Below are 13,127 nucleotides of genomic sequence, written 5' to 3'. Positions count from 1 at the left end.
TACACCAGCCCCTCCCTCACTTCAAACAATATCAAGAGGAAACGGTGATACAATAGAATAAAGACAATCTCCAATAACATCAGCCGAACGAAAACGCACACACAGAGGGTGGGCAGGGTTGGTTATATAGTCAGATTTTATTGGACAGAACGGTCACCAGGGCTACAAACATGAAGAAGCAGACAGTGATGAGGTAAACACCAGGGGGAGACCTCACCTCACTGCAAACATACTCCCAGCGCCAGATTTTCCCCACAGCATCTTTCAATCAAAATAATGTGACAAAGTTCATCTTAGTGCTTAAGAAACAGGAAATCTGAGTCACGTACTAGCTTATCGGGATGATGGTCAAACCTCAAAACTGTCTGGAATGTTTCCCCAATGTTTTAACTTCACTTTGACCTCACTGACTGCTGGTAAACTAATGGAGGAGGGAAAAAAAGCAAGGGAACGAAACAATACAGTCTCCAGGAAATGGAAAAACAGCTCGGCCACTATCTTATCTTTCCTAACTACCCGAAAGAGATGTTGAAATGAGACGTTTGATCCATGACCATTCCCAAAAAAACACAGATATCAAATATCAATCAGTCCACAATACAGAATCAGACAATGCATCTCAATTTGATGGGGAGACTCTACTGAGACAGAGGTTCAAACACAGGAACTATATCAGGATTCAGTTTTTAACCACAACAGCTACAAACCACCATACCAGAGATTAACTCCAGGACTTCTTGGGCTTCTAAAGTAACGGGAGAGAAGATGGCGGAACAATAACACTGAATAAACATGACAGGGCACCCTTTAAAGACGCCTAAAGGGTGCCTCCAGTCCTCTCCCCCCTGGTTCCCACCTACATCACTTGTCTTTTTCTTTTGGACACCAGTTGGTTTACAGGTTTACTCATCACTACGAGATATATACGATACAATGGTTCACATTTTGCATATATCTGTGCATTATATCATATTTTTTTTTTTTAACGATGTAAATTCAATCTCCGACACCTAGTTAGGAAGGGGTGGGGGGTGGTGGTGGTGGTGGTGGAGGGGGACTGGGGTGGGGTTGTATGAGAGAAGCTGGAAGGGTTGAGGGGAGGAGAGAGACAAAGTAGGAAGGGGCAGAAGAAAAAAATCTTAACAAGATAGATGGGGGGGAAAAGTGGTCAGATCGCTGCCCGGCGGGGTTGAGCTTTAGCAGCGTGTTTCGTAGATGCCGGAGCGGCCGATGTACCGCACCCATTTGATGACGTCGTGGTCACTGTAGTTGAGCTTGGACTCAAACACCTTCAAGTAGCGCACCTTGAGACCAGAGGGAGCAAAGGGAACCTGCCGAGACGAGCAGAGGAGGGTTAAGGACGTGTCGGGACACGCTGGCAGCTGTAGCACGCAGGGGCTGCTGGGTTCTTACTGCAGCCGTGACCTCTGAGTGTGTGTCTGTGTGCGTGTGTGAGGTGAGCAGGTTGTGATTTGCTGGGATCAGACTTGAGTGAGTGTGTGTATGACAGAGAGGAAGGCAGAGAAACTACTATCAATGTGTTCTGACCTCAAAGTTCATGGAGATGGGAGGCCTGGCCCATTTCTTCTTATCGTTGGTCGGCAGCAGCTCTATCTCAGCGCTGATCTGAGACTCCTTCATCCCAGCCATGCGTTTGATCCTACACACACACACACACACACACACAAACAGTAAAGCCTCATTTTAAAAACCTCATCAGAATAAATAAGAGGGTTTACAAAAGAGATGACTGTGTGTCTGAGGTTAAACAAACCAAAGAGAAGCTGTTGATCATTAACTGGACATAAGCAGAAAAGTGAATTTGTTGGTGAATGTACGGGCCGAGCTGCGACTCACTTCCAGACAATGGCGTTCTCACTGGCCTTGTACTTGGCTTTTCCCTTCATACAAATCACCTGCACGCCGCTGGTGTTGAGGGGCGTTGGGATACGCACCTGAGGAGTCAATAATGAAGCAACGTTAAAACAACCATTGCAGAGGGGTTCCAAAGGGGGTCTGATGACATTTGATGAGATGAGCTCACCTCGATCTTTTGGGCCAGCAGCGAGGGTTTAAAGTTGGACTTGATGACCACCTTAACCTCAAGTTTAGTGCGGCCAACCTCCCTGACCAGAGGAATAACTCGGAACGGCAGGATGATGTCTTTAGTGGTGCGATACCTGCAGAGATACAGGGGCAGAGAACACACAAAACGTTCATCCTCGCCTTTCTCATTCACTTCTCAGTACAAACTTAAGATATAGGGACCACGCCGACACAAACTGGCATACATGTAATATGGTTTGCACATTAAATCTCATGCCCCGTGCCCTCCAACGCTTTCAGTCACAGTCTGCTCTTGTCTGGACAGCTTAATAACAAATAAAAGCTTGAAAAGATTTTAAAAAAAAATCCATCTACTGACCTCATGAGCTCATACTCTCCATCAGGGGGGATGAAGCTGATGCTACGCTCTGAGTCAAACTTACTGAGGCGCACACACTGGTGGAAAGTGCAGTCATCGATGGCTATGGACTGCTTCCCACTGCCGGCAGAAAAAACACATCAGAGACACACACAAAGGAGACGAAAGAAGATTAGTCCACTTGTTTATTATTAAAAAAATTCTATCTAATAATGATGACACCGATTCTTCAAAAGATAAGACTACTACTCTCCCTAAACTAATGTCCATAGGTTAAAAGGAAACATTAAGATATGAGCACACGAAGGGACACAACTGCTGGTAACAAGACATGAAAAACTAAAAACATAAAAATGACACTATTGTGCAACAAATCAAATCACAATCCCCGTTAGGTGTTTAAAGAGTTAAAAGTCAAGCAGGTAGGTGTGGGGGAATAAAACAAACCAACCATTCCACAAAATAGGCAAACAACCACCGGGCAGTACACTGAAGAGTCGACAAGGTGTGTTTGATTTGTGTGTGGGGAGCAACACTGCATGAGATGTACAGATTCTTAATGTGCTTAAGGGCTTAGACAAGACAAGGTGTGTGTGTGTGTGTGTGTGTATGTGTGTGTGTGTGTGTGCTGAGGTGGCAGAGGTGGAGGACACTTATCAGTACAGTACCTTCCTCCCCCTAAATCACTGAGGTACAGCACATAGAAAAGAAAGAGAGGGAAAGAAAGGAGAGATGCATCCAAAGGAAAGAAAAATTAAAAAGAAATTGTAAAGCCTGTCTTGTTGTAAACAGCAAGACAACACTGAAAACACAGACACGGGGCTAACAGACAAGGTGGCCTCTTAAAAACTGGCTCAGCAATACATTTCCTTGTCAGGCTTTTCAAGCAGGAAATCACATAAAAGCACTAACTCTCAATAAATTGCTAATCATTCTCAGCCTTGCTTATCAAAATACGGTTGATTTCTGACATTCAATTTGCCGTCTGCTGACCCGCCTCGCCGTGCCGCTCACCTCTTCCCTGCTTCATCAGACGCTCCTCCCTTGCCCTGCTTATCGATGACAATCTTGTCGTTCATGCCAAATTTGCACTCTGGCATTCCACTCAGGTAGCTCTTCATCACTACTCGGCCAGACACGTGGGCGCTCAGGACCTGGCCTGGACAGGAGGGGAAAGAAAAGTCAGTCCAGAGCTGGACAGACTGCAAATGACACCTCGCTCTCTGCACATTGTTGCTTTGAGGAGTCTAATTATGCTCGACACTCACAGGTCCAAATGTAAACAAAAGGGTAACAATGCTATCAAAAATCAAAAGACAAGATTGGAATTTCTTATCATGTAATGAGAAACACGTCTTTATCTGACAATGAAACTGTACACTCCCTCCAGCTACATAAACTGAAGATGATGATGGTGTGATATGACAGACAGCCTCAGAACAGCTGCAGAACAGACCTTGTGGTGAAACTGGTTCTTAACTGACTGGCAAAGATAAATCAATGCTACAGGAGAGACTCTCTCCAGCTCTACATGATATATTGAGAAATAAACATTAAAAATCAATCAATATTAACAAGGAAGTGGTGAACTACCGGCACATTTCAGTAAATCATTCACGTCAGCAGTCCCCGCCCAGTTAGGGAAGGCTGTGTAAACAAACCTTGTGGCGACATGAGCAGGTTGACGCTCTCCAGGACGTCCAGGAAAAGCTCATTGCGGCGATACTTGATGCCCTCGCGACGCCAGCCGATCTGCCCCGTCACCTGACTGGTGATCTGAGACTGCTCCTCTTTTGTCTGGGGGACAGGAAGAGAAACTGTATCACTGCTAACAAAAGGAGATGGCTGATAGGCTGAGAAGGCTGAGAACAGAAAGAAGGTATGAAGGGGGATCATGAGCAGGGCGGAAAGCAAATATGGCACGGCGCCACACGCGGATACAATGAATCTTACTGAGCTACAATGTGTGATGTTTATTACCTGGTGCTGAATTATGAAGCATCCAAGGCGGCAAGATGGGGGAAACAAGGAGAGAAAAATTAGTTAACATAATAAACGTGAGCATTTATAGTCGACACTAAAGGAGGCCCACAGTCAAATGATATTTCTTGTTTTCATTAAATCCAACAGAAATCCACAAACACATGCCATAAAGTTTTTGCAGTTTTCATGACAAACATATTTGGATGTTGCTACATTAACAGACAGCCTGCTGAACCCACGCCGAGACACTGCTCGTCACGTGTGACCTTCACTGTATTTCTGTGAGACTCCTCTGCCACGGCTCAATTTACAAATGCATTGCTTTCAACAGCGATGTGCCATGTCTCGTGTCACTCGCAGCCTCGTGCATTCAGGAACTCTGCAGGTTCCAGTGTAATCAAATGTTGTGGTAGTGTATTTGACAGCAGCTACTTTTAGTCCAATGGGTTATAATAAACAAAGGACTGGAAATAGACCAGGCTTTTTGTCAAGGACATCGGTCCAAGAAAAATGTCAAACCTAGATCAAGCTCACTGACTCATGTGACATGTAAATGAAGACTAAACTTGTCTTACTGACCTGTCCCTTAATGCCCTGCTGGGTGATGAAGGTCTTCAGAGCTCCGGTCTCTGAGTTCTGGGGGTAGCCAAAGTCCAGGATCTCTGTATGAGCAAACACGGACAGATAAGTGTTCATGACAGATAAGATGGGTACAAGGAAAAACTAGGACTGTGGCAAAAGAAAGAACCAGTGCTGACGGGTGAGTCAGTGAGACACTAGATTATTACAAATCTGTGCTTGATGCCACTTTTTGGGTCCCTCAAGAGCAGAAACAAACACACAAACAAATTATTGCCTCCTACCATCCAGCAGCTCGTAGATGAGCACAAAGTTGTTCTTGATGTTCTCCTCGCTGATCTTGCCAAAGTAGGCCGTCATGACGTCACACATCTTGTACAGGAACTCGAACACCATGGCGGCATTGACGTTCTGCTTGGTGACCGCCGCCAACCAGATGTTGGAGCGCTTGACATGGAAGAAGCTGGTGCGGGCGATGTTGGTCACCGGGGATCGGACCTGCTGCCGGGCGTGAATCACGTTCACGCGGAACGCGTCCACCGCGTTACGCCTGAGACGGGAGGGAGGGCAAGGATAAAGGAAGAGAGAGAGAGAGAGAGGCATTTATGTAGGGGGCTGAGAGAACTGTTCCTGTGAAACTGTCAAAAAAAACCATATCCAGATATCCAGTCCTGCACTGGACTCAATAAATAAGCTCTTCTGACCTCAACAACACGTCCCCCCATTTCAAGGACTGAGCAATAATCAAAACACTGAGCTGGAAGAGGACGCCTCAAGCTGGTGCATTTAGACAGCAGTAAGGAGTGTTGTTTTGTGTAAATGCTGATAATTACCAGGAAGGAGAAGGAAGGCTCTGAGAGTTTATGTCGACATCCAGGCTACAGCAGAACTGCACAGACTCCATGGGAAAAACACAAACATGTACGCTCCAAATCTGATCTTAAGTTGGACTAATTGTTTATTTTGAAGTTCACCTGAAAGTATATCTCAGCACCACGATGCATTGGGGAAACACTGGCCTGATTACAGTGGATATATAAATAACAGGGCTTAGCGCAGAGGATGCAAGGATGCCAAATCCTACTGAGAAAGACCAGAGAATGTCTTAGAGACACAAACTGTCCACCTTACTGATATTCAAGACTACTATCATCAGCATATAACAGCTGGCATAGTCTCAGCTGAGTGTATCTAAAAAACGTGTAATACCTTAAACAATGTTAATGTCAGAAGAACCAAGCCGGCAGGTAAACAATTCAACTTCTCTTTAACTGACAGCTCCCATTTTTTAACGGTACTATGAAGAACAAATGTAATGGAGACGTACAAGAAGAAATCATTTACACAATGTCATCAAAAGTGCAATATGTCAGTCTAGGAGGCTGCCATGATGTCCGCCTTGTCCACTGACCTGCTTCCTTATCAAACCTGAATATATGAGACCCCATCAAATTCATTTCAAACGATCTTTCAGTTTCTTTGTGAAAAATAAGGGCAGAATCAAAGAATGAGAGGACCACTTATCTGTCATATCCCATGCTCAGACTACATGCTTAGACACTGGTAGAGCTGTTTGTGAGCATCAGTACTCTGAAGGGCTCTAGTAGTGGCTGAATTTGTTGGGTCTGATTGATTGGCTGTTGTATCTCAGTATCATGGTGGTTCATTTACCACTGTAATGACATGACAGGTGACTCATGCTCGGAGGAAGTATCAGGAAGTTGACTGTGGAATCGATGGGCATGCAGTTAGGGGTTTCAGGGAGTCATTGATCGGTGGCCATGAGAGGGGATGGGATCATGCTTGATAGGCTCGAGCATCTCTTACCTATTCCTACAGGGGCCAAGATGGACAGATGGAGGAAAATGGTGATACAGAGGATAGAGAGGAAAAAAAGGATGAAGTAAAAGGAGAGAGACAAAAATGCACAAGAGACATTTTCGTGCATCATGTACACAGACAAGGTGAGTAACATGGTGTTTATTATGACGCCATCACTGACACCTAACATGTAGGAAACAAGTCAGTAGTTGTGTGTTATCGTCACGACAGCATAGCAAGGCCATCTTGATTCATTAGTGTCTCTCAAAACGGCTGATTTTTTTTCAAGTGGATCCGTTTCTATTGCAGCTTTAACTAAAAGCTCTATTTCAATAGAAAACATAACATTATAGCACATACACTGCAGGCGCGAGAGCTACATTATGTGTCTGCTTTACTCTGCACTGTTGCAGCAACAGTGACTGATGCAGGGACCACAGTGGACACGTGGAGACAAAACTTCAAGATTTTCTGAACATAAGAAATCTCTCTGGCTGTTGTCTTCATGAGAGTCTCACAAAATGAGTTTCCCTCTTTTTTTTCCACCTTTTAGCAAAGTGAACTGTCATCGTGAGGGCCTGAATTCAGTCTGTATCCTTTTCGCACATATTCGTTGCTATTCTGTCGCACACTTTAAGCTGAGTCTGAGGAGGCAGAGGTGAGCAGATGTATTTGTGCTGCTGCTCGGAGGAGGGAGCAATGATTAATCACAGAGCAGTCACGATTACATTACTGATTGCTACCTAGGCTCAGGACAAATGACGGAAGCGATCCTGGTATGGTATATTTATTTCTTCTCTGCTCCTCTAATCCTACAATTACAGTAAAAACGGCTCAAGAGATAAAATGTTAAGAGTCTGCACAAAAGAATAACGTACTGACCCAGCACTGCTGCTGTGTGGACCCATATGATTGACTCTAGGAAATCAATTTCTACCCCTGTGCCCTCGCCAGCCCTCGCTGTAGGTCTACCCTCAACTTAATCACCGACTGTGGCTGGGTTTACACAAAACACAGAGTGATCGCTGGGTGTGAGCATGGAGATCTGGTATCTTCATCACAAGTGAATCACGTCAACAATGAGTCACAAACAAACAAGGAAAGGAGGAAAAGAAGAAAGAGACAGTATATAAGTCAGATCGTATATTCTTCTGCCCACGCGGCTCAGTTCCTGTCATATCTATGTGGACGTAGCCTTTAATCTGACACGTGTGAAGTACCAAACATTGACCCACATCTTTTACAATGTGATGAGGTCACATGTGGCTAAGTTTTCAGTCTATCACCCCAGTCTGCGCTGGATATGACTCAGCCAGGAGCCAGGGCGCTAGTCGTCCATCTTAGGCTGGAGATATATATAGATATGTACAGAGAGAGAGTAAAAGGGTGGTTGCCGTCAGTAACTCATGTCCACATAGTAATACTTAATAACTTGTGTCTTTTGTCAACACTGAGGTCAATCAAAGAGCTTTTCACACAGCTACACCTAATCTTTTAAACAGAAGGTGTGGTTTGATAAACATGAGTGAACCAAATCATTACCTCATAACATGGGAAAATGTGAGTCAAGAGATTATTTTTCCTGTTTGAGCATAACTGTACTTATGTGTGTTTTGTATTACAGTCGCTTGTATTTTATTGTTCACCTACTGTGAGAATCTTTGCATGTTATTATATTCATTAATAAATTGTGTTCTTTGTCTAAAGCCCCTTTCACACATGCAGTCTATCCCTGAAATGTTCAGGACCATCTCCTGCATGCGATCATGTGTGGATGGAAACAGGGATCGATATTCAGGGAAATCTGTCTCGCCAATTTCCCACCTGAAGACCCAGTAACATTCCAGGGAAAATGCAGGTACGGCTGTGCTGTGAACCCAAGCGGCAACATTGCAGGCACGAGGATATAAAGGGTTATGTCCATCTGAAGAAAGACGTTTTCCCATGGAGCCTTTTTTTCCCATGCAGCCTTGACCCATCTTCTTCTGCTGACTTTTATGGTGGTTGACATCCATAAGGTTTGCTTTTGCCATTTGCTGGACTGTCCCTTGTCCCGTCTATTCTGGCATTGCCATGACGTGTGAAGAGGTGCAAGACGGAAATGTTCCTGAATGAAGCTGCATGTGTGAATAGTAGGGCTGATTCCTTCTGGTTGGTTTGCTAATCGGTTAGTCCATTTGCTCTAGTGCATCCAAATTCTCCAGGGTCAATTGCTTGTGTTACTTTCATAAAGAGAAAAGTACTTCATAATCCATTAGCTCCACTCACTCACTCACTCACTCACCGGAGCAGCTCGTCTACACATACGTTTCTTTTTGCCTGTTTGAGGCACAGTAGCCTTCAGTGTTGATAGGCCATTACTCGTGACGTGTAACCAGTCAGATAATGCTGTGGGCGGGACAATGAGCTAGACTACAGAGCGCTGACTACAGACAGAAGCAGTTTTTTCATATGAGCTCTGGACAAAGTCCAGAGTTGCCCTTTGACACATGTAGCACACATCTAAAGACTGTCCTTGTCAGGCGCGCTCTCGTCTAGTGGAAATGCTCCAGTTGGTTTAGGTGAGGGGTGGCCATCAAGGTCATCAACACGTCCATACGCTCGCTGTGAATTCTCTGGATAGTAACCTGCTCTACTCACACATGGGCTCATTACACAGACTTTGTACTAGGGTGCTGGCAGGGTCATCCGTCCAGTCCAACTGATTTGAACATTTGCACTCTCACAGAGAGCTCTTCCAGGTAATGTCTACATAAATTCAGGTTGCAGTGCATGTATGTGACAGAGAGAGGCAGCTGCATCAGAGAATAGTTAAAATCCTTAGGAGTGCCTGAAAGGTTATCCCAGCAATTTACCGGGAACTATGTGTGAAAGAGGCTTAACAGTAGGGTTGGGCGGTAATCCGGTAATAAGGTATCCCGCGGTATCTAAAAATAGCAACGGTATCAGTTTCATTTCCGTCATTAAAAAAAAAATGCTGCGCATATAGGTCTATAAGGGCCTAACATAATTGTAGCATCGTCATAACAAAAATGAAGTCCACTCCGTTCAATGTATCTGGTTGAATTTTTACTCGAGAAAAAGGTGAGAGAAACTACAAAAGTAAAAGTGTGCAAAAGTACATGCTAAAAAAATGAACCTGAGCAATTTTACAGATGTTTTAACACAGGTATGTCCAGGCGCTCATTTAGGCACATCTGGGCAGAGTACCGTTATCAGCAGGGTCCTCTGTGAGCGCTCTGCTCATTCACGTGTAAATGAGATGGAGCGGTGAAACTAACTGCGTAGTTACACCGGTCAATAGCTCAGCGACCCATTGGTCTGTTTTGATGATCGACACCTAAATTGACCAGTCAGAGTCAAGAGATCTGAGGGGCAGCGCCCAAATTCATCATAAGGAAGAAACCCCAGAGTTAGGTTATCGCATGAAGAGCGCTCCCTCCACTCTAGAAACCCCCTCCTCTTGTATGTAAACAACCAGCACCTTCGTGATTGGTCTCAAACTAACACAGAGTCATTAGCAGCGTTTTTTTTGAGCTGGAATATAACTTTTGACCACAAAACAGCAAAGGTAAGACATACTTTATGATTTAGCAAAGTTTTTTTCTGCTAACTGTTCGGCTGCTAGCTCGCCGAGCTTTCATCGCACAGTGAGGAGGCAGACATCTTCGTCATCAGCAGACTCTCTGCTTTTATATGATACCAGGCTTGTGTGGTTTGTGAAGTGGTGAAATCAGCAGATGCAGTAACGCTGACGTGCGCTATTTTCATTACATGCCCATATAATTTCTTGAGGTATGAATTATGTTTCGTTTGGGTTGCAATGCTTGGTAGAGGCTTTTAGCTGAGTTTCTCCCCGTCGTTCTGGTGTGCTACAAGCTAGGATTGGTGCTTCCTAGCGTGAGCACTGACCGTCTGAACTGTGTGCATGTCACACTGCCCTGCAAATTTTTAAATTAGTCACGGTAATACCGTATACCCCGGGAAAATGTGGGGAAGGTTTGATGCTATCAAAATTTGGATACCGCCCAACTCTACTTAACAGTTAACGACATTGTCCTAAATGTAATCCTGGCTTAACTACTTTTTCAAACACATTTTAGAGGAGATAACAAAACACACAAATGTAAACTTCTTAGCAGGGAGGAGGGGCGTAATCCTCTCTCATCCCCTCAGAATCAATCCCAACCTGTGCGACCCCACCAGACCTCGTCACTGACATGAGGACATGACAAAATGTAGGACTGTTATAGCAGCTTTGCTTTACTGTAAAACATACCCAATGTCATCTCGGTAGACCCGGGAGATGAGGACCTCCCCCTTGTGGTTGTAGATGAACAATCCTCCAATCATTGTGGCTGCTTCTCAGTCCCAACTGGCCATGGTGAAACCAAACCCCGCCTGAGAAGAGACAGAAATGGAGCGAGAGATTGCAGGAAGGAAACGGGGGAAAGGAAAAAGGGGTGATAGAGAAGTGAAAGCAGTGAGAAGTGAAGAGTGACCAACAGTACAGGGAGGCGCTTGTCCCTCACATCCGCTTTCTCTGTCGCTCCCTCTCTCACACTCACACACAGACAGACACACACACACACACACCACTCTATTGCCAGTTGAATGTACCCTGCAGCTGCCCCACTGTGGTGACTCATTTTTGATTCTTGCATGTGCATAGACACACATGCATCAAATATTACCCCGATACAGACTTCAATGATTCCACTACCACCATCTTCACCACAGCCAATTCCTTGTTTTCTTCCAGTGTAGGAATTAACAGCAGATTAGCTGGCACCAGTTTGAAGCAGGGTGTCACCAGGTTGCCGGCTACAAATCTGCTGCTCTTACTGGGTTGCATTTCACTACCAGATGCACCCTGGATCGGATTAGACTACACATGAAATTCAAAGATCAAAACCTATACACAGTAAAATTCACCCAGAGGCAGCGACGCTTTTCAGACGGCTAGTGTTAAGTGTTTGTGTTTTAGACCAACAAATCATAGGAGTTTGTCCTCATTCAAGAATGAAGCTTCTGGAAACCAGGAGATGAAGGACATGCTTGGAATTCCTCGAAGACAGAGGCCAGACAACTTAAACACACGGTGCAAAGAGAGGTGTACGACACAATCATTTGCCTAAGTTCAGTAAAATAATTTCTTCGTATGGACATTCCTGAGTCGTGATCGAATAACCCGTGCACAAGACGTGAGCGGGTTTAATCGCCCTTTTATTGGCCGAAGTCAAGATGTCTGCTCACTCGGGCCATTTCCTAGCGTTCATACATTTTTCATATTTCCCCATTTGTTCCTCGACCAGTGAGGGACAGGTTTGCTTGTGAGGCTTTGTTTTAAACATACTTAAATGGCTACAACACTGATGGAGGCTTGACCTTCAGATATGATCAAAGTGATGGGCAATAGATCGAGTAAGCGGCAGCTAGCTAATTTAGCTTACGATAGCAGGCTAACTGGCGGTGTTCAGCGAACACGTCGAGCCGTGCCGAAATTTAAATGGACTTCCGGTGAGAAGAAAATCAGACCGTTTGACGAACGTACAGTATGCAGAACTATAACATGTCGCCAACTTACAAATTAACAATTTGAGTTTAGCACTGACGGTCGACAATAAGGCTACATCGCTACAATATTGCAGAAATAGCATACCATGTGCTTTTATTTAGAAAGGCAAAAAACAACACCTTTCCGTTATCGTAGCAGTTGCCGCTGCTAGCTTGACGTTAGCTAACGGAGCGGCAGCAAGCTAACGTTGCTAATGTTAGCTTCGCCACCGATTGAAACACTTTCAACGGCTGTCTTAAACGGTTACCGGAATACAGTTGATCATTTTGACGAGAAACATGTAACCGTCTCGACTTTGGTGAACTTACCCTAGTTCTCTCACGAACGCCAACAGGCTTTCTCTCCCCGTTTGCCTCGGATATAGCCTATGTCAGGATCTAGTGGGTTCCCAGTTCACACACCCGCTAATTCCGCTCCTTCCTCCTGGTCCTCTGATAGCTGTCAGCTGACCCGCCGTCCTTACGCACCACCGTTCCGCTGTGACAGGAAAAGGCGCGGCAGGAGCGATGTGTTAACCGCACCCAGGCCTTGTTATGATAAGCTACATTGGCTACTGGTCAGATATTAATTTCATGGCAGTTCATTAATTGTTATGTCTATGGTAACTATAAAAGACAGTACGGCGGGCGATTCCCCTCTTTTAAATGAATTTGGTACCATGCTGGCACGTGTCCAACTTGCTTATTTAAATGTTCTTGGGGAACACAGTGGTACTTTTCAAGTTCCAGAGGCGGATAGCTG

The 13,127-nt window shown here is 44.8% G+C and overlaps 1 protein-coding gene across 1 annotated transcript; it reads right to left on the bottom strand.

Annotated features, from left to right (window-relative positions):
• Positions 1-118: 118 nt before the first annotated feature.
• Positions 119-12,829, bottom strand: LOC143328951 (AP-2 complex subunit mu-A-like). The gene is made up of 12 exons (XM_076744482.1): positions 12,695-12,829; positions 11,088-11,209; positions 5,272-5,537; positions 4,988-5,070; positions 4,087-4,411; positions 3,440-3,584; positions 3,094-3,111; positions 2,426-2,545; positions 2,045-2,180; positions 1,858-1,955; positions 1,549-1,660; positions 119-1,331 (listed from the first exon to the last, which is right to left on the bottom strand). The coding sequence occupies exons 2-12, from the start codon at positions 11,159-11,161 to the stop codon at positions 1,197-1,199; spliced, it is 1,512 nt and encodes a 503-aa protein (XP_076600597.1). The 5' UTR covers positions 11,162-11,209; positions 12,695-12,829; the 3' UTR covers positions 119-1,196.
• Positions 12,830-13,127: the final 298 nt, after the last annotated feature.

Source organism: Chaetodon auriga, chromosome 12 (assembly GCF_051107435.1).
Source record: "Chaetodon auriga isolate fChaAug3 chromosome 12, fChaAug3.hap1, whole genome shotgun sequence".
Taxonomy (NCBI): Eukaryota; Metazoa; Chordata; class Actinopteri; order Chaetodontiformes; family Chaetodontidae; genus Chaetodon; species Chaetodon auriga.
This window is presented reverse-complemented; position numbering and strand designations above follow the sequence as displayed.

Bases quoted from the DNA above. Each gene is read 5' to 3' on its own strand.
- LOC143328951 (XM_076744482.1), bottom strand. From the start codon at position 11,161: ATGATTGGAGGATTGTTCATCTACAACCACAAGGGGGAGGTCCTCATC. The intron at 4,412-4,987 runs GTCAGTAAGACA...TTCATAATTCAG, and splicing joins AGCAGGGCATTAAGGGACAG to CACCAGGTAATAAACATCAC. The intron at 2,181-2,425 runs GTCAGTAGATGG...GTATCTCTGCAG, and splicing joins GGAGAGTATGAGCTCATGAG to GTATCGCACCACTAAAGACA.